General features: G+C 48.5%; 1 protein-coding gene across 2 annotated transcripts in view; it reads left to right on the forward strand.

Annotated features, from left to right (window-relative positions):
• Positions 1 to 20,181, forward strand: part of RGS4 (regulator of G protein signaling 4) — a 23,429-nt gene continuing 3,248 nt past the window's right edge. Inside the window, exons 1-5 of one of the 2 annotated variants that reach the window (XM_082766183.1) lie at positions 1 to 105; positions 3,812 to 3,999; positions 17,785 to 17,889; positions 18,796 to 18,857; positions 19,607 to 19,773. In XM_082766183.1, the coding sequence (XP_082622309.1) occupies positions 3,881 to 3,999; positions 17,785 to 17,889; positions 18,796 to 18,857; positions 19,607 to 19,773 (453 nt within the window). In that variant the 5' untranslated portion in view covers positions 1 to 105; positions 3,812 to 3,880. Of the gene's footprint in view, positions 106 to 3,811; positions 4,000 to 15,564; positions 15,762 to 17,784; positions 17,890 to 18,795; positions 18,858 to 19,606; positions 19,774 to 20,181 lie in introns of those variants that run through there. The other variant, XM_082766184.1, reaches the window with a different exon arrangement.

Genomic DNA, 20,181 nt, shown 5'->3' on the forward strand with positions numbered 1-20,181 from the left:
CAGCAAGATTTCACCGTGGTCTCAGCACTGCCGTGGAAACGAGCACCAGAGTGGGGTCTGCAGGCCAGACGGGAGCTGGAAAGAAGGTTAAATGTAAGGAAAAAGGTAAAAGAGCTTTGATTTATTTCCTGAGACAGATGAGATCATTTCTTCCCTCCAAGTCACAGTCCTGGTCTCTTGTATTTTTCATGTTTCATTACAAGTGTTTGTAATTATATGAGTGGCTTTAGAGGCCAATTAAGCCTTCATTTGGAGGCTGCTCTGGGTGCTGGAAGCCCTCCATTAGCCTGGGCTTCTGCCAGCGAAAAACACTACATTGTCTTTAACAACTGCACCAGCTCCTATCTGCTTAATGTTGATTTTCCTATTAAGTTCAACTAATACTTTTCTAATTGTGTGAGCTGGGCCTGAAGCCAGGCTGGGTGGTTTTTGCTGGCTGCTTCCTAGGCTGAATCAGAGATGAGCAAAATCCTCACAAACAATTCACTGTGCACATGTTCGGTCCCATCTAAACAGCGGCTCTTCTCCTTAAAAACTGACTCAAACTGCATTTGTGCCTCCTGTGTTGACTTCCCAAGACAAGTTCCACACAACCATGGGAAGTAGATGCTGGAGAACATACTCACTGGAGCACTGAAGGCCTGGGTGCTGCGCACAGTTTACACCATGAAGTACCTTAAGTGATGCCGTGGAAATCAAAGGCCAGGAATTATTCCATGGGTTATTTGAAGCGGGTAATACAGTGCAAACTGCCCAGGAGGAATTATTCCTTCCATGCAAACCAGCCCAGAGAAGGATTGCTAAGAGATTCAATGTGGGATGCCCCCAGAGAAATGCAAGTGACAAAAACCTTAAAGAAAAGTGAGATTGTTTTATTTTAGCAGCAGATGGAGAGGCAACATCCCAACAAAATCTGTGTCACATTGTGCTGGCAGAATGAAGTTTGGATATCATATAATAGTCTTGCTGAGAAATAGGAACCATTACCAGCAGCTGACTGACAGCTATTGCTAAAGGAGACCCGAGGTATACACGTACAAAGTGTGCACTTCTCAAGCTTTTTCTCTCAGGCTGTGGTTCAAAAACACATATGATTGACCTTAATGAAATTTAAGCAAATGTGTAGATCCCTTGCTGCGTAGGGATGAAGCTAAGCACATACAATGTCCCTCCTGCTTAAAGTGTTTGATACACAGAGATGAGAGTTTTAACAGCGCTGGACAACCAAACAAGTCATTATTGTAGAAGGTTTCCTGGTAGCATGAAGAAGCAAGAGGGAGCCAGGGCTGTTTCAGAGCAAAACTGAAAACGCTAATTGACTTTTACTCACTGGGAAGGAAGATATAGCATGACAAATGGCTTTGTGGTTTGAATCATTAGAGGCTAAAGAGAGAGCTGCTGGCTAATGGGACTCTACTGGGCAGAAATGGCTGTATTAGGATTGCTGTGAGCAATTTACAAGATGTTTTTGTAGAACACAGGAGGAATCAGTAGGACCCCAGCTGACACCCCGTGGTCAGGAAGGAAGGAAAATGGTAAAGCAAGGAGACAGGGAAGGATCAGGGGGGAACTTGGTTGTCTTCCTCCCTGGGACAGATGGCACTGCATAGTTCTTCATGGGGAGGTCCAAGACAGCTCTGTCCATCCACGGAGCAGGCTCAGAGAGCAGATACAGTGTCAGGGTTCTGCGGGCATTATTTGCTCTTATTTGCACCAACCACCATCACCTGGGCCATGGACTAGGAGCTATATTTAAACTCAGGACATGGGCTTTAATCTTCTCCTGAGCTATCGTGTAGGGAGGTCTATCTTCAACCCCCTCCCCTGTCATTCCTGATAGGGCTCCCCAGTTGTCCCCTGCCTCAATTTGTCCCCGGAGCTGTGGATGGGCTGTTAGTAGCTCTCTGTGCTGCTTGCTCTGCCCAAGCCTTGTGGGATGGTGCCTCTCATCTGAAGGAACAGTCTGGTCATCCTCAGCTCCTGGCCAGTCCTTTTGGGAGCAGGTCTGCTCCTGCTGCACCTGGACACATCACGTTTTGTAGGGGATTCTCTGGAGAAGGTGACTGGAAATGTGGTAAGCTGTAGAGGGGACATCAGACAAACTCTAGGAGGAAGGAGCTGTTTTCCTGTCTCGTCTCTTCTGAAGGACACATTTATTTGCTAAAATATTAAGATATGGGTCTGATGCTCCTTATTTCACATAGTACACATCAGCGTTTGTTCTAGCTGCTGGAAGAAGTGAGCTCAGAAATAATTCAAGGGTCAGTTTTCTAACATTAGATTGGAATTGGCTTTATTTACTTTTACAAACCTGGCCAAGGCTCAAGGCATTCTAATGTTATGTATTCTTCAGTAAACACAATTAACTGGGAACTCAGAAACGCTGATATCATCTTTTCCCTTGGGACTGGTCACTGTGAGCTGCTTTCTCCAGCCAGAAGATTGGATTATATTTCCCCAAGGTTGCGGAGTACCTGGAAATCTATTCAGCTCAAAAAAAAAAAAAAAAAAAAAAAAAAAAAAGGAGGAGGTCAGGAGGTGGGAACACAGGCATGAAGTGCTAGAGACAATGTCTTTTTTATGAATGGAATATCATACCTAAAATTTGCCCGGTGTGCCTGAGCCAGCCTGATTTCTGCAGAGAGGCTTTGACAGCGAACTTCACAGTGTTTGCAACTGGAGAGTTACCTGACTGCTGGTAGGTTTGGTGATGCAGGCAAGCGTGGTTTACTGCAGCAGCAAGGCCTGGCACATGTGAAACAGTCTGGATTGCAAAGGGCATCTGCACCTTCCGCATTCAAGACAGGTTGCCCAGAACCAGTGGGCTCCTGCTGTTTAAGAGCAAGTGGGTGTTTATTTCTGAGGCAGCCGGGCGGGATCCTTAGGAGCAAGATATGCAGAGTATCCTATATTTAACCAAAAATCCTGAATGTGGGTGTTGAAACTGGACTTTAGACTTCTGTTTTATCACCTCTTGAATAACCCCAAGCTGAAGGAACGAATGCAGAGAGCCTTATTATCTAGGGCCTTGCCTAGCTCCAAGGTGGAGAGAAACAAAGCACATTTGTGGTAGGACCTTTTCTAAGTGATTGTTACAAGCCCTTCCCCAGTTGATCCAGTCCAGTACTTCATGATCTTACAGCTAGAAAATCTTGTCTACCATCTAATCCTTCCTTGCTGTAATTCAGGACAAACATTTCTTGTCCTAACCAGCATGGACATGGTGAACAGTTCATCATCTTCGTCTTTGCAACTGCAGCCTTTTATGGACGTGGCATTTAGGTACTTCATGTATTATTAACCAGTGTCCTTTAGATCTGCTCACATCTAGATGGAACAATTTCTCATTCTTTCATCTTTCTTTATAGATTTTTGTTCTGGACTCTCTCCAGCTAGTCTACAGCCTTCCTGAAGAGCAATACCATCTTGGAACCTCTTGCTGAATATCTAAGGCAGAACATATTGATTATGCCGCATTAGCATGTGCAAGAGATTTGTGACAGAAATTAAGGTTGAGGTGAAGTCTGAATGGAAACGTGTGTGTAAACACCGGGATAAATAACTGAATGAGGATTAAAAGGATTAAAAGTACTGATAATGAAGAGCACCACTTCCAGGATCGTGTTCCTAGGATGCCATTCCTGGTTGTAAAACCAGAGAATGTATTTATGGCAGGACCAAAAGCCCTGTGCCCTGCCTGATAAGGTAGCACAGACAGGTGATAAGGTCTCATCGGCTGAAGACCTTACATCCTGCCCAGAGGACGACAATGGGCTTGCAGCATAACACATACCATTCCTTTTCCTGACAGGCCACCAGAAAAACAGACGTGTTATAACCAGAAGAAATAGATGATGGGCTGCACCCTGGCCTAGAATTTATGGAAGCTGAAGTTGGCATTTCTGAGGCAAAGACCAACTCCAGAACAGCTGATGACTTCATGTCACGTGTGGCTGATCTCATCCAGCCCCTTGAACACTCACGTTGCGGTGCTTGTGGGTAAGTGAGTGTGAGAGTCTGAGTAAAAAGTCTGTAAGAGAGGGATTTTGTGTACATAAAATCAACTGGTTGTTAAAGGTTTAGTTTAAAAACAACAACAACAAAACCACTATCACCTTGCCTGCAGCTGAACTGTATGAGCAGACTGTAGTTAACCACAAGTAGCTTTCTACAGCACCCAGAGGTCCTCTAACCTACATCTACTGTCCTAAATCACTCTCAGATCTGAAGAGTTTAGCCCATCTTGTTTGTAGCTAGAAGGATGCTGTTTATATCTTTAAGCTGACAAGCCTGGTTTTCTGCACCTCCTGCATCTTTCTCAGCCTTCAGCAACCTTTTCCATCCCATTTCTCCAGCAGCACTGGGCTTCCTCAGTCTTTGCTGTTCTCCAGACTATCAATCCAGGTCTTTTTGTTGTTGTTGTTGTTTGTTTGATCTCTGCTGCTTCTCTCCTGCAGTCTGTCATCTTTCTTGTTGGTCTTGCAAGCCTTTCACTCTGCTGCTGCATCCCAGCTTCCTCTGTTTTTCTCCCCAGCTGTCACGATTTCCAAGCTACCTGCTGTCCCTTGCACTGCCCCTGTTGTCACTGCTTACTGAGGCTTTTGGCTGTGTAGTCCTAGTCCTGCTCCTCATTGTGTAGTGGTCCTAGACCGATGCCTTTTTTCCTCCTGGTAAAAACTTGATCAGTTTAGCCACGTCGTCCATTCTTCCTGCACTGACCTTCAGCAGACTGTGCGTGGACAGCACGCTCTGCTCTTCCTCCCTTCAATCCCTGTGCTGGACTGCTCACATTGCCATTCTTTGTGCTTTTTCTCACTGCCATGCCTCTATTTACACTGCTTCTGAGCCCTGTATGTGGCTCAGCATTCAGCACTGCCTTTCCATGGCTGAATACTTGAAGATTCTGGACTGATTAGGAAGGGGATATGTCTCCACTCAAGCCCTTTGGAGGTCTGATCTGATGGGCTTGGTGCTGAACAAAGTGTTTGCTTCACTGAGTTGTAAACTCTGGGTAATTGGACCAGGTAGTTCATCCACAGAGGATGCTTGAGATAAATTGTTTCTGCACCAGTACTTTAACAGGTTTCTTGAAAACACATTAGCAGCTGGATAAACATCGGTTGAGAATAACTTCCATATCCCTGTATAATAACACTGGAGCATGTACTGCTGGTCAGTTTGGGGTTCAGGGAAGGTTACTGCTTTCTTGTGATATCAAGCAGACATTGTTATGGACTGAAGGAACAGCTCATGAACAACTCTAGACTACACGAAAAGTAAACTGAAGAAAAAAATTGTTCCCCTCTTAGAGCTGTTTCCGTTCTCCTTCCAGCCTCTGCTGCGCATTACCTTGTGTGACTCATGCAGAACAAAGACAAACTGCATTTTAGAGCTAATGTCTTTAAAATTTGAGCCCACTTTGGTCTCTGCTGCTGACAGAGTCCAGCCTGCCTCCCCTACCGGACTGATGGTTTCTGGACCAAGCGCACATATATTAGAGAGTTTAAAAAGCAGTAAAGCAGCACAGCAGGATTCAGCCTCTGTTATCCAGGAGCCCTATATAAAGGCACTCCGCAGCTGGATACAGGAAAGTGGAGAAAAACAGAAGCAAAAACCTCTCCTGTCAACACCAGATTTTATGCACTGGAGTAACTCTGTGAAGCTCCGTGCTGTCGTGTTGATGTACCCTGCCTGTGAAGGTACGTGATGTGGGTGTCATCTGCTGACAGTGCCTGCTCCGTCCTATTACGAGCATTGTGGTGTGAAGTCCCTTTGACAGCCCAACCCTGGGCATGTGGCACTGGGCAGCAGATACTAAACTGAAATACGATGACCCTAGGGAGTAAGATCTTCAGCAGGAGCAAGCTGAGCTTTCGTGAGATATGGTTTGAGCCACGCTTTCAGAGGTTATGGCACTGCTTGAGCAGGGGATGCCCTTGGTTGCAGTCCTTCCTCCGTGATGTTTTATGATAGGGGTGCAGCTGTCCTGCCAACTGGCTGTGTCTCCTGGCTAACGTCCTTCATATCTAGTTGATCAGAGGCTGCTTCAAGAGATGCTCATTAACCCTCAAGGAGAAAAATCCTGTTGGAAGACAGTTTTGCTCGACACAGAAAGTGCCACAGCACACGGGGCAGCTGCAGCACAACAGCTCCGCAGACCAATGAAAGCATGCCCAGGGTGTCGCTAGATTGCTGGAGCGCTGAGTCCCTCAGCATAACAAGTGTATGAACACACCGGTGATTAGCAGAGAAACCAGGCTCGGGGGCTTGTTTTGATTTCTGCTTCGGCCTTCCAATCTAACACACTTAATGCGCATCAGGGAACAGGGCGAGGAGACACTTTGTTCTCTTATCTTGCAAAGTCAATCAGTTGCATAATATGAATCACAGAGGCAGCAGGAACGTGATGAAGTGCAGAGAAGGGAGACATCAGATGTTTTATTGTGGCTATGGGGGAGTGAGCCAGGCCTCCCTCTACCCAAGTTATTTTCCCCAAACTGCCTTTGATCCTGCTTTGCATCAGCTGCTTGTCACTCTGAAAGCAGCACAGACTGCAAGACAGCTTCTCTGGAGCCCCTATCTGTTAGAATAGGAGAGGTAAGCACCCCCAAAAGTCTCCAGAAGGACTCAGAGAGTTTAAATGAGCTGTTCCCTTTGCATTAGCCTCACAGTGGGGCAGGGGCTGCCTAGTGTCTGCACAGCACTGTGCACAGAGCAGCGTGATCAGACCCAGCGTGGGTGTGAGGCAGGTAGGAGCACCAGATCGGGTGTCACCCTGCCCCTTGGATTCAAAGGGCAGAACTTGTGAGGGAAAATGACCTTTTTGTAAAGATAAGGCTGACGCTCAGAGCTCCTGCAGCTTAGGAGAGGTGTGTAGGCAGCTGGTGTGGTGTGGTGCAAGTCGGTTTGTTTGTGTGTTCCCCTTCTGAAAATGGGACACTGTGCAACCAGTAGCACCTGTCACACCATCCGAAGGACTGTGGGCACCAGGGATTCAGCTCATTTGGTAGCCTGAGCTCTTGGCTGATTCCCCTTCCGAGGCTTCTGCTTTTCGTTTATCAAAAAGTGTTTAAAAATAGAACAAATCCATAGAGCTTTATTCGAAGCCTGAGCTGCTAATGAGCCCACATCAGAGGGGACAGACCCTCCCCACGGGCAGAAATTGCAACACCCTAGCTGAGGCTTAGCCTGAAAAGGCCATGCATGTTTTGGGCAGTGTCTGCCTCTGACAAGGAAAAAAATGCCTCTTTGTAGCCTCTCGATGATTTGGAAAATGGCAGACTATCAGTCTGTTCTTTCCCAGCACAAGGCTTGCTGTGATGCCTTACCAGATGCTCTGTGCGTACCTGCTGGCAGCCGAGCCCCACGTATTTTGGTAGGAAGGGTGCCAGGGGGGTGAAGAACGCGGGGTTGCAAGGTAAATAACACGGAGGAGTGCTAAAAGGAGAAGGGACAGAAAGAAATCACTCTACCAAGAAGCCTCCCAGGCGTATGGCGCTGTCTTAGGCAATTTCCCTCTTTCCCTAACAAACAGCAAGCGCATTTACTGCTGGCAAGCTCAGCCCAGAGCTGCGGGAGCATGTAATGACTGCGAGGGGCTTCTGGGCTTTCTTGCTCCACTTTGTAAATTCATCTCTCATCCTTGTTATATTAGCGCTATTTTTAGCTGCTCTTAGTCAGAGAGAACAGAAGTGATTCTCCATTATGGATCTCAAGCAGGAGATAATAGAGACAGTTGGAGATGTTGCCGAGCAGAAGGCTGGTGCAGGAGGCCTGTGCCCAGCACAGCTCCTCCAGAGGTCCCACCACACTGCCCCAACGCCCCGGGGCACTGGCTTCAGCTCTGCAGCCTCCCTTGCAGGGCAGCAAGGCTGCTCAGCACATGCACGTGCTCCCTCTGGACACAGCCGAGTCTCCCAGGAGATGCCTGGCTGTCAGACAGCATTCCCAAGGATCATCTTGTCCAGATGCCATGGGATGCATCCTCCTCCTTCCCACGGCTCATCTCTAGGGCTTCTCACATAGCCTCCTGCCCCCTCTGTACGTCACTGACCACTTTTCTCCCTCCTGCTCTCCTCCCTTCCAGCTCTCATGACCCCAGTCTTTCCCCTTTTGGGCAGCATGGCCAAAATGGTCCTGTTCCTCAGCGTGGCCTTACCTCCATAGCCACCCCAAGACATCTGTGCTCGTATGACAAAGGAGGGTCCCATATATACAGCTGGGGGTTGTGATGGGGTGAGGTAGGACGTGCCTACAGAATGGATATGGGTGCGGAGCACGGTGTGATTGTGGTGTGAGACTTTTTCAGTAAGAGAGGGAGAGAACTAGCAACGTCCAGGGAGGTTTTGCTGGTTTGGGGGCATCTGGTGCTTCTCCATAAAAAGGCTGAGTCTGTGTCTGATATCCTTTCCGTGTGGGGCTAGCCCTTGAAATTGGGCTGAGGATCATAATCTGATGTGAGAATTTTGGGGGCGAAGTTTAGCTGGACTGACTGGAACTGCAGCATTGTTTAAAAAAAATAAAAATAAAAAAGGCAAAAAACAAGGCAACACAATATGTCAGTGCTGCCCTCACCAGAGGCTTGCAATTTCCAGTGATGCACAAATAAGATAAACACTCCATGCTTACGGAATATTGAGCGCTTTGTACATGATAGCAGCCAATTTATGCCACAATAACGCTGAGCAGCACAACTCCCTTCGGAGTCACGCTGGTCTTTAGAGCTAGCTTGTCTCTGCAGCGATCAGAAGCAGTACCTTGGATCTGAACACACATGATCCGAGAGAATTTGGGTCCAAAATATACCTTCCTGGGTCTACCTCTGAGAATACCCAGGGCAGCATCTCCTTCGGCACTTGCATTATATCCTTTGTACCACAGGTCCCCTGTGGCTGGCAGTTTAAGGACGGCTTTGCCAGGTTCCTGTTGTGTAGTCCAGAGGGATATTGATCCCTGACAGTCCCAGCATGATTAGTCGGTTGTTATTTGTCTGCACTGCACCTTGCTTTACATGCAGAGCTTGATGCAGTCCCAGCAGGCCTCCTTCCCTGGCTTCCTCCCAAACCTGGGCAGCTCGGTGATGCCCCAGCCCTAGGGAAATACTCTGGGCTTGTCGCCTCCAGTCACTGGCACCGTGGCATCCTGCAGGAGTTTCTCTGGGGTGGCAGGGCATTGTTGGCACTCACACGTGCCTTAGTGCTGCCAAAGCCTCTGGTCCTGCACCCTCAGCTCCATTATTCCTCTGGACAAGGCCTGGCATTGACCCCGGTATCTGCAAGACGTGGGAGCTCTCCCCAGCAGTGGTGAAGCAGTGCAGGCATCAAGCAAGGGACAGAGGAAGCTTGTTTTAATATCTGGGCACATGGACTGCTCTTGGCCACAAGTGCCAAGGCACTGCTGTGGAAACTGCATTTCTTCCTGGCATCTCTTAATTTATTTATATTATATTTTAATCACTCCATTTAGAGACTGTACCCTGTGGGAGTTTCTGAGCCATCCTGTGTAAGAAGAACCAGTTATCGGTGATTCAAAACAGGTGCAAAGCCCCTATTTTTCTTCCTGTGGTTAAACTGATTTCCAGGTGAAGCACCAAAGTGCACGTGTGCCTTGGATGTCAGGTTGCAGGAGTCCTGCCAGCTGAGCCAGGAACTGCCATCCTTAGCATCCCGTCAGCGTGCAGAGCAGCAGATGGGCAAACGCTGCTTCAGAAGAGACAGAAAGATCTCAGCCACATGCATTCTGCTGAGAAGTTCAGAAGGACAAAGTGTAACAACAGGACCGTTGGTTTCTTCTTTGCAAAAAGCAGGCATTTCTAAATGATGAAGCATTAAATGTTGTCACTCAGCGAGGAGCCGTGAGCGTCAGCTGCTGGGCACAGCTGAGCACCACGTGCCACAGGTTGTGGCACACAGCCCTGTCTCTGCTTTTTTTTTCTGTGGCACAGTGAGTTCAGGTCTGCTTGGATTTACAGCCTGCTGTAACACACATTTTGAACAGCAAGAGGTCCTGGCAAAGCAGAGCTCACTGGGCAGTGATTGTTTTCCAGTAGTCTTTGCTTGCCTGTTATGCACTGTACGCCTTTCTGTGCAGTCAGCCTCCTCAGCAAGTGACATTTTCCCAGTGTTGTAATTCCGCGGTTGTGCTACTCCGCGTGTTTACTACTTGTGATTTCATTCTGTCTGATTCACCTCCAAGCCGCAGGTCAAAGAACTCCAGGCTGGGATCAGCCCGTTTTTTTCAGTGCATTCTCCTTTGACCATTTCCTTTTTGTGATTTCTCAGCTCCCTGCCCGGCACGCCTCGGGGCCGGCGGATCCACTGAATACCTGGCACCTTCCAGAATTGCCCTCCAGGCTGGGGCCACATCAGGCTGGGCTCACAGTGCTTTTGTATGGATGCTCTTTCTCAGCTGCAGGTGCTTGTCCTTGCTTTTGTGTTTCTTTAGCCTACAGTCATGGTATTCTGCAACCCCACCCGCGGACTTGTCAGGCATCACCTTTTAAATAACCAGCATACCCTTGAGGCAGGCACTGACAGATGCTCCTTGCTTCCAAGCTGCCTTTTGTGAGCAGGCTCCCAGCATTAAACAACTAAACTGTGACCAGAGCAGTAAGCAACATGCTTTGGATGCTGAGCCATGACCCCACAGATAAAACGACCCCTGGGCTTTGCCCTCCTGAACAAAGCTGTAGCCTTTGTTCCCTGGCATGGGCCTTTGTGCCGTGGCAGCTCTAATCCTGCTCAGCTGCCACTGCAATTTCACATCTTTCACATCCTGTAACTTCACATCTTTTAGCAATCGTCTAGGCAGAAGGTACCTCAGCCACATTTAAAAGTTGGGCTTCATAAAGCTGTGGAAAAGAAGTCCCTGCACAGCTGGGTTGCTAAGGCGCAGAAGGAGCGAGGAGCGTTTCAGCTGTGCACTGTACGTAAAGGAGTTGATGCTCTACATTTCTGACGCATCCACCCTCCTCCTGCCTCGCTTTCTGCCGCCTCCTCCCCGTACCTTAGGGCACTTTCAGGTGAAGCGGTCGGCCCACGAGTGAGGAGTACATAAACCACTGTCTTTTTAGCTCCTGTGCTGATATTGTCCATCTCTGCTCCTGTCTCGATAGGGGATTTCCCAGTAAGGATACAGCAAGTGTGTCCCTGCCTGGGGGCTGCACTAAGATTCTTGGAAGAATAGGCTGAAGAGCGCTCAGGACCAAAAATGGTCATTTTTAATACGTTTCAGCATAAAAGGAGACCGGAGGAAAGCCATCCTGTAAGAGGTGGTAAGCTATATCGTTATAGAGCTATTAACCTTTGGATTGGTGCAGGAACACTATTAGTATGGATGAGAGCAGGCTCATTTGAAAAGGAGGTGATATAATTGATACCAGCTAACATGATTTAATGGAAAAATAGGCTTTTTCCAACAAAGCTAATGATGCTTTTCAGAGGCACTTGTGGTGGTGAAAGATTTATAAATGAATCTGACTTGCTATCAATATTTGGGTTAAAATATCATAAAATCCATATTAAATGGACTAAAGTTGGGTAAATGAGACATTTCAAAGTGTTTTTAGTATTGGGAAAGCATCAGTGAATAGGCACATGTTGGCTTGGGTTTGTGGTCCAGTGTTACTCAAAACGTTCTTAGTGATTAAGAGGGAATGTTTAAGGGGCTGTTAATCAAAATGGATGATGAGATAGAGATATGGGAAACTGGAAGGCAAATTACTCAAATTGGAGCTTTTTCTATTGTCTGATGTCCAGAAACAAGAAAAATAGTCAGACAAAAAAAGCTATTTCATTAGCAAACCCAAACCAGGAGAAAAAAGTCCATTTGGGCTAAACAAAATTCTTCCTCTGATACAAGGTTAAATATTTTATTTTGATTTTTCTCGGCTTTCTTAGTGTAGTAACATAAGTAGGCAACCCAAAAGCTGAGGGTTGAAGCCAAAACACAAAGGATCAGGAATTTGCAGGCACTTAGAAGTGACAAAAATCTGGTAATGTAGATGCATAGGCAAGTAGAAAATACCTGAGAGTATGGGAAAATTGTCTGAGTTATGTTGTAGAAATTATGTGAAGGTGGGGTTAGGTGACCTGCTTCTTGAATACGCTACCATCCACAGAGCATCACTTCAGAGAGGAGCAGGCTCGGCAAGGAGCTGCAACAACAAATCGAAGCTGCTTTGCCTTTACAGTTCATCTTCACCTTAGACAAGGAAAGCCAAAAGGTGACCGGGTCAGGCTGGAGAGCCATACACATGCCTGCAGCAGCTCTGTGTGTGTGAGCAGCGAGCTGCCCGTGTGGCAGCACGGTGAGTCAGCCACCCCTGGTGCCAGGGCTAATTTGGGAACAGACGCTTTCCCTTCAGAGCCTGCCTCTGGGCCTGTTGCGAGGCTCATGGCACTGGCCATGCGTGAAGTCAGGCAGCGCGTTGCAGAGACATGGGAAAGAATTATTTCCTCCCTGCACTGTGGAATGCCATTTCTGGGAATCCCTCTGCAGGCCAGGGGACACAGTGGAGACAAATTTGGCCTTTATGTGCCTCTTCTAGAGGTCAGGCCACAGCAGAGCCCCAGGGCAGGACATACGGCTGCCTGCAGGGCCATGCGCAGACATGTACTGATTCATCCCAACTCAGACCCAAACGTGAAGACCCCAAATGCCCAGAGAAGAAAGCAGCAGCAGCAGCAGAGGCTCTGTATGGCAGCACATCCTCACAACACCCATGTCATGCCCTTCTCTGTTTCCAGTGACACAAGGCAGCCATCACCCCTGCGTGCTCCTCCAGCCCACAGCGCGCTGCTCTGAGAGGGGAAGGGGCCGAGGTGGGAAAGCCTTGTGCTGTCTGGAGGGCAACAGCCTGCAGTAGCTTGTCTCTGGGCAATGACCACCGAAATAGCACTCCTCGTGCTCCCTGCCTCCTCCCACGGCCGGCGGCTGTCAGCCGAGGGCCGGATCCCACACGCGCTTGTGCACGGGGGCGGGCGAGCATGTGTGTGAACTGTTCCCTAGCAATGGGGATGAGGGGGAAAGCTCTGTTTAATGTCTCTGTCTCTAGCTGCATCTCCCAGGCCACTGTGAGGAATTTCTTGGCATTTACTTCATGCTCTTCAGTTTGTTTCCCTCTTTCGACTGCGTGATGTTTCAAGGCCGCAGCGGTATTTGTCAGGGATGTATTGGCTGGGGTGCCCCCCACCCCCAGCCTTGCACACCCCCAGCCCATCGTCACTGCTGATTTCTCTATAATTCTCTGCTCACAGGTGAATTGAGCCAGACATAAGCACTGGCCCAAGCTGCTGCTTTCCTAACTTGCAGGGAAACGTTTTTGGTGTTAAATACAGCCCTGCCAGTGCCCTGGGAGAAAAGGCCTGCGTGTGGAGGGTAGGAATAAGAGATGGAAGGGGCTATTTTTCACTGGGTACCAGCTGGAGTGGCTAACATGATATTAAACTGCAACAGCTGGGGAACACAGCTTAAAAGAGAAGCAGTATACAAACCCAAACTCCTCACAGGGGGAATGGACCAAACAAATGTGTGTTGATGAACTGGAAAAGTCAAAATTTCAAACACTGCAGTTCTGGGAGTCTGTATACCAAGTCCTGGGAGGATGGTTTTGATTGCAAATTGCTTAATTCTTAATTGCTGTCCATTGAGAGAGCAGTGTTAGAAAATTCTTATTATTCTCACAGCCTTCTTACACAGAAATGAGGGTATCCAGCAGGTGAGTTCATGTTGACAACACCATCAGTCCTTTGAATGTCAGTAGAACTGCACAGCCAAGGTACTTACAATCCACAGAGAAGGGTGAGATTCCAAAATTCCTGAGCACACCAAACTGCAGAGAAAATGCAGAATTTCTGTGTTCTGCACACATGTTCCCTGTTCTAGCAAGCAAGCAGCCTGCTGGCAGCTTCCTGAGCCAGAAGCTAAAGTCTCATGCCAACAGCAGTAGTATCTTACAAGTGTGAGATAAAAAACAGTTAATTATTTAATTTGCTTAATTAATTAAGAATTTTCTCCTTGGCTATATTCTGCTCTTTGGTGTCTCTTCTCCCCAAACGGGAGACATCAGAGAGCTTTGGCACCAACTCTGGCAGTGTTCAGTCACTTCCTACAGATCCATTCAGATCAGGTTTTACAGTGCCTTGCCCTAGAGCTAACTTTTAATCCAAAGAGTGCAGGAACTGCAAACCCCAGGACTAGCAACCAGATGGTCACATTAGTACAAAGGCAGTTTAAAGTTTATTAGAGCATTGCCTTTCGGCACAGTTAACGAACTGATGGGATGCAGTATGCCAAGGCAGGTAAACTCATCCAGCATTTGGGTCTTCCATGCTGCTGGCTGTAGGCACGGGAGAGAAAAACTCACCTTAAATCTTTTGCAGGTTACAGGCAAAGTATTTAAAGATTTCTGGAAAGAGGGATCCCAACAGTGGGTAACATGGGCAGACAGCCTGCTGCTAAACTGAAGTTTCTTTGTTTTACATCAGGAGCAGACTTTGTGCATGATGGTGCATGATACCCTCTTATGATGGTACAGGCTGTGCTGAGCAGCAACTCAATAAATACCAGCCAATTCCCTCTCTTCAGAGGAGTGCTTTCAGCCTGCATCTGCCTTCTGCGCCCTGCTAGGACTGAGGATAAGCGGCATAGCTGGAGCCACTCTGCTCTCCTTTGGGACTAACGAGAGTCAGGCAGTGCAGTCACCGCCAAACATCCCCATAACCAAGTGTTTCATGGGTTCATCCATTAGCGCATAGTAGCCTCAACACTGCCAGAAAGCCCTCTCTGAGGAGACACCATTATTCCTATTGTTTTAATGAATCATCTTCCCTTGGGTACCCAGATACTCCCAAGTACCTAGGCCTGGCTTTGGATTAGGGGCAAATGGAGAAGTAAAGCACTAGTGGTACCCATGGATGTAAGGCAGTCATGTTCTTAACTTCCCATCTTTTCTTCCTACATGTGTGTGAGCTGTCCTTACATATAAATGTGCTGGGACACGCTAACTCATTTTGCATTTCAGTAGTGATGTGCCCCACAGACCTTTCCTTTCAGCCTCACCAACGGCACATATCCCCATGCCTCTAGACCAGATTGGACAGCTTCATCTGCCTGGGTAGTTCCCTGGTGAATTTACATTCCTGTTTCCTTGGAGCCCCAGTTTCTGTATTTGTTGAGACTATGCGAACATTTTGTGCTTAAAATACTTGCCCCTTATTTTCCCTAGGTTGATTTAAATAGGAAAATGAAAAGAGGAGCTGACAAAGCTCACCACACTTCTCAGAACTGATTCTCTGACCCTTTTCACTGTCTGTGCCCCTCTGAAATCTCCCCAACCTTTCATCTGCACCATTCCACCTTTTGCAATAGGGGAAAGCCCCTGGAGCTTTTTCCATCCTTTTAAAAGAATCCACCTCTGCAGCCAGACACCAAGCTTCATTTCTGGTAAGGTTTTCAGTCCCACTCAGCCCTTTGTCTCAGCTTATACGTCAGCCTCTTCCTCTTGGGTGGGCAGAAAGGGGACGGTTGCTGCTGCTGTGCTGGCTGCTGACTGGGTCACCGAGTGCTGCTGGGCTGGCTGGGCTAGGCTATAAAACACAGCAGAGCTGGAGCAGCTGGCTCAGAGAGCAGACTGAATCCCGCAGCCGGCAAAGGACCTGCACGCAGCCTCTGCGTTGTTATTTTTCCCGGGAATACAGAACCAACCTTGGGAGCAAGATGTGCAAGGGACTCGCTGCGCTGCCAGCCACTTGCTTAAAAAGGTACCGTTTATTTTTGGGACTCTGTTGTGGGCTCATTTGTCTGGCAATACAGGGGTTTATGCACGTCGTGTCTGAAAAAGAAGTGGCAGATTTGGCTGTGAATCTTTTGCAAGATTAGATACAAATGTTTGTTTGCAAGTTTCTTCTGTTAGTCAGAACCAGAATCGCGTAAAGGTTTTGTAGCGAACAATGGGGACTCTAAACCCGTCCTCCCTATCAGCAAACCAAGCAGCTCACAGCACTGCCACAGCTTGATATTCCTGTCAGCTGCTTCTGCTGCAAGCTTTGCACCCCTTTCTCCTTTGAACCCTTTTTCTCTGGTGAATTTTCTTGTCTTGATTTCTGTGAGGGGGAAGCGAGGCAGACAAGATTCAACAAAAATTGAGGGTCATCCTTCAAAACCCAGCCCAAATGCGAAAGGCAAGAGTGGCAGGACCAGGCAGCGCGGGGCTGGTGTGGGGTCAGGCTGTACCCCCACAAACATGACTTGGGGGTCAGTGTGGGGCTGTGCCCCACAGTGTGTGGCACCATCCAGGCATCTCCGTGCTGGCAGAGCCGTCTGACAGCAAGCTCCTCGGGCTTCTTCCCAGGTGCTGAGCAGTGGTGGAGGGCTGGGAAGGTACAAGCTGAGATTCACCCTGCACTCATCGGGGGGAAAAAGCTCCCCGTGGTGGCTTTGAAAACAAACCATACCAACACCCTTCTCCCCCAGTTCGAAGGAAATGTTGACAGGGAAAAAAAAATTGCAAAACTGTAAAGAAACGAAGTGCACATCCTTTATCCACCTCTGTCCAGGAATCCCCAGAGAATCTCCATGTCTTAGAAAGCTGCAGGACATGCTGCAGGCAGCGGTGCCTTGTTTCCTTCTGCTGCCTCCTTCCCGCAGACCAGAGGGGTCCGATTCTGGGGGTGCCCTGAGAGGCAGCGCATCGGGCACCGCCGAGCATCCCGTTACTGCCAGAGGTGCCGGGGTGTTTACCCTGGTCGCTCTTCTCCACATAAGAAGTTGTGAGTTTCCTCCACTCTCGGCCTGCGCCATAGAAAGAGGGCTGACTGCTCACACTGCTAAGACGGCATTTATGAGCAGGAGCAGGCAGTGAGATAAGATAGGGCCGGGAATGCTGACAGTGCCCTGACTGGCAGGCCGAGCAGCTACTGCAGCTCAGCCCCACAGCACATTCCCCGGCTCTTTTCTAGGCTCTGATCTGAGCAGGAGGAGGAAAATTTCCTGTTTCTGCTATCATTACACCTTGAGGCAAGCCAGGGCGTGTGCCCCTCAGCAAGCAAGGCTGGTTTACCTACGCCCTCATCCTTAAACTGACTGGAAATCCAGAGAGATGCTGAAGGCAATCCCAGCTGCATATTTAGGTTGTGCACTCAGCCAACACTTGTCCTGGGCACGCCGAATAGCAGAATAAAATTAAGCTCGCATCCTTGTAGGAGCCTGCTGTAGGGCAAGGGAGCAACTTGCAGGCAGCGTGGGCTGGTTGTGGCGAAGCTCCTGGCTCACCCCTGGTCTCAGCACTGATCCTGCCCCTGGCTCTTTGCTTCCTTCCCTTCCCTCCGAGTCACACTGGCTGCCTGGTGGGGTGGCAAGGAGGGAGATAACAAGGGCTGCAGGGAAGGATCAGTAAGCATTTAAGAACCAGACACCGGCTAGCTGGGCAAATCAATTCAGGGAGAAGTGTGTGACACATTTACCCAGCAGCAATACCTTCCTATCACAATGTTTTACCTGAACAGCAGTAAACCAGCAGCTCCTCCGCCTTTGCCAGACCTCCCTCCAGGCTGACGACCTTCTCAGCAATAAGCTTGTGCTGTTGAAGGTGGCAAATGAACTCCCTGACTTTGCTGTATTTGTTTAGCACTGAAATATGCACTGTGAGGAGTGAGAAGTCAGGGCTGTGACCTGCGTTTGTGTGACTGAACAATGCTGAACAAGCGAGCTGCGGGCGAGGAGGCTGCAGAGGGAGTTGTAATCCATTACCTTCACTTCATGGCATTCCTGAATTGTTTCTTTCAGTGCCAAAGACATGAAGCATCGCCTGGGTGTCCTGCTGCAGAAGTCAGACTCCTGTGACTACAGCTCTTCCCAGGGCAAGAAGGAGAAAGTGTCTCCGAGCCAGAGGTAAGAGCAGATGCTGCCTTGCAGCTAAGCAAAGGCTGGCTGCAATGTGGTGTTTACTCCCGCACTGAGCTGAATTCATTTGCATTTCTACTGCTGCTTTTTATTACCTTCCAAATGCCTCTGTGTTTGAATCCAGCCTGTCAGTAGTCCTCAAGTACTGATAGTCCCCTTCCAAGGAGAAGGTGGGACTGGAGACTTCCAGAGGTTTCTTTCTGCCAGCATTTCTGATTCAGGATGCACGTGCATATTGAAAGGCTCCTGCAGTCTCCTGCACAGGGCAATAAGACCATCCCAGTCTTGGGATCAAGACCCAGTATGGCTTGATACATTTCAGTATCAGACACGCTGGTTCTTTGAGTTGGATTTGTGTAATGGTCACACATAAATATCGGCACAGAAAACAGGCCTGCCAGCTATCACAGCTCTCACGGAGCTGCAAGATGTCCTTTGCAAGGAGGACTCCAAAGGCCAAGGTATGCTCTTGGAATAGATCAGCCCTAGGATATGCTGGTATGATGAGCGGAACAAACACGGGAAGTGCAAACATGGTTTATATTTCCCAGGTTCTTCCCTTCCATGTATCTAGTGCTTCTCTGACAGGTTAAAGAAATCAGCTCTTTGGAGTTCACTGATAGGACCTGTAAATGTGATCCCGGGTCCATCCCTGAGCAGCAGATGCAGCCAGTCATAAAATAATCATAAAGTCAACAATTTTTACAGGAAAATTCCCTTCCAGACCATGGCTGGTGAGGGAGATTGCAAATTGGGATTTCTGTAGGTTGGATCTGAGATCCTACAAAAGGAGGTCTACAAGAAATATTTGTCAGGGAGTGTAGTGACAGGACAAGGGGTAATGTTTTTAAACCATTTATAATTCTTTGTGTTTCTCTCTTTGTGTCCTGATAGGGTTAGCCAAGAGGAAGTCAAAAAGTGGGCAGAGTCTTTGGAAAACTTGATCCATCATGACAGTAAGTAAAGCGTGTGCTTCTGCTGGTGATGTTGAGTGTTTTGCCTGCAGTGTGCTTTGCAGTCCCCAGGGGAAGTGTGGGATTTTGCCTTTTGTCTTTTAGCAGCGCACACAGTGGCTCCTTTGGGAAGGGCGGTGATCTGTTTCTCAGATCCAAGGGACGATCCTGCTGTATCATGAGTGGGGCTTTGGCCTGCTGCTGAGCAGTCCCTTTCGTGAGGGCAACTGTTTTAGCCCTGTGCAAGCCTATTTTAGGAGCGGCAAGACTGCAGCACGCAGTTAACACTGGGTTAAACAAGAGCCAAAAGGTGGAGAAACTTTTTGCAAGCTGAGCCCATGGGAGACTATCTTCTTGTTGGTCCCAGACTACACCGATGCCCTTGAGGTTTCCCTCACGCCGTTCCCATGGCCCGAGAGCCTGCAGCGTGTGCTAGCTGTCTCCTCGGGGCCCGCTGGGAACACACAGCTTGCTTGCGTTGTCCTGGCTGAGCCACTGGAGGTCACGGTGTGGGAGGCAGCTGAGGAACCCATGTGTGACATCCCTGTGGGGTCTGCATGAATCCCGGCCTCCTTTGGCTTGCATGAGCTATTGCTGTAGAAGCAGGGGCTATTGCCAGCTGCCAGGGGCAGGGGACTTGTTCATTCAGCTCTGGAAAGGAGAATCCAGACTTGCTGTTTGCCGAGGCTCTGGGTTTCACAGGTGTGACTAACTCTCTTCCCTGTTTTGTTTTTCCTCTAAATGATCTGTAGGAGGACTGGCTGCCTTCCGTGCTTTTCTCAAATCTGAGTACAGTGAGGAAAACATCGATTTCTGGGTCAGTTGTGAGGAGTACAAGAAAACCAAGTCGCCAGCCAAGCTCAGCCCCAAAGCCAGGAAGATCTATGACGAATTCATCTCTGTGCATGCAACAAAAGAGGTGTGTACACAGAACATCGCTTGGGCATAGGTATCACCCTAAATCCTGAAACAGGCCAGAAGCACAGGGAAGTAGAAGTTTGGTAGTGTCATGACAGTTGAAGGGTGCTGCTTAGCAAGTAAACGGTGTCATTTTTATTGCCTTAATGTTTAACTTGGGTAGAGAGGAAGTGTGTTTGATGACGTGGCCACCCCACATGCACACTCGAATGGGAGAAGCCCAAGAGGTCTGTGATTGCCAGTGTTCCAGCTGCTCCCACGAAATTGCTTGAGTTTTCTGTCTGGCTGCACCCCAGAGGAACATGTGTCAGTCTGCACTGACAGCTCGTCTGGCAGCAGAGATGCGTTGGTATCCAGCTGCACAGATTCTGTGAAGGCTGCAGGGTGTCTGTCAGACAGTCATTTCAGA

The sequence above is a fragment of the Aythya marila genome (assembly GCF_965140915.1).
Source record: "Aythya marila genome assembly, chromosome: 8".
In the NCBI taxonomy this organism is placed as follows: domain Eukaryota; kingdom Metazoa; phylum Chordata; class Aves; order Anseriformes; family Anatidae; genus Aythya; species Aythya marila.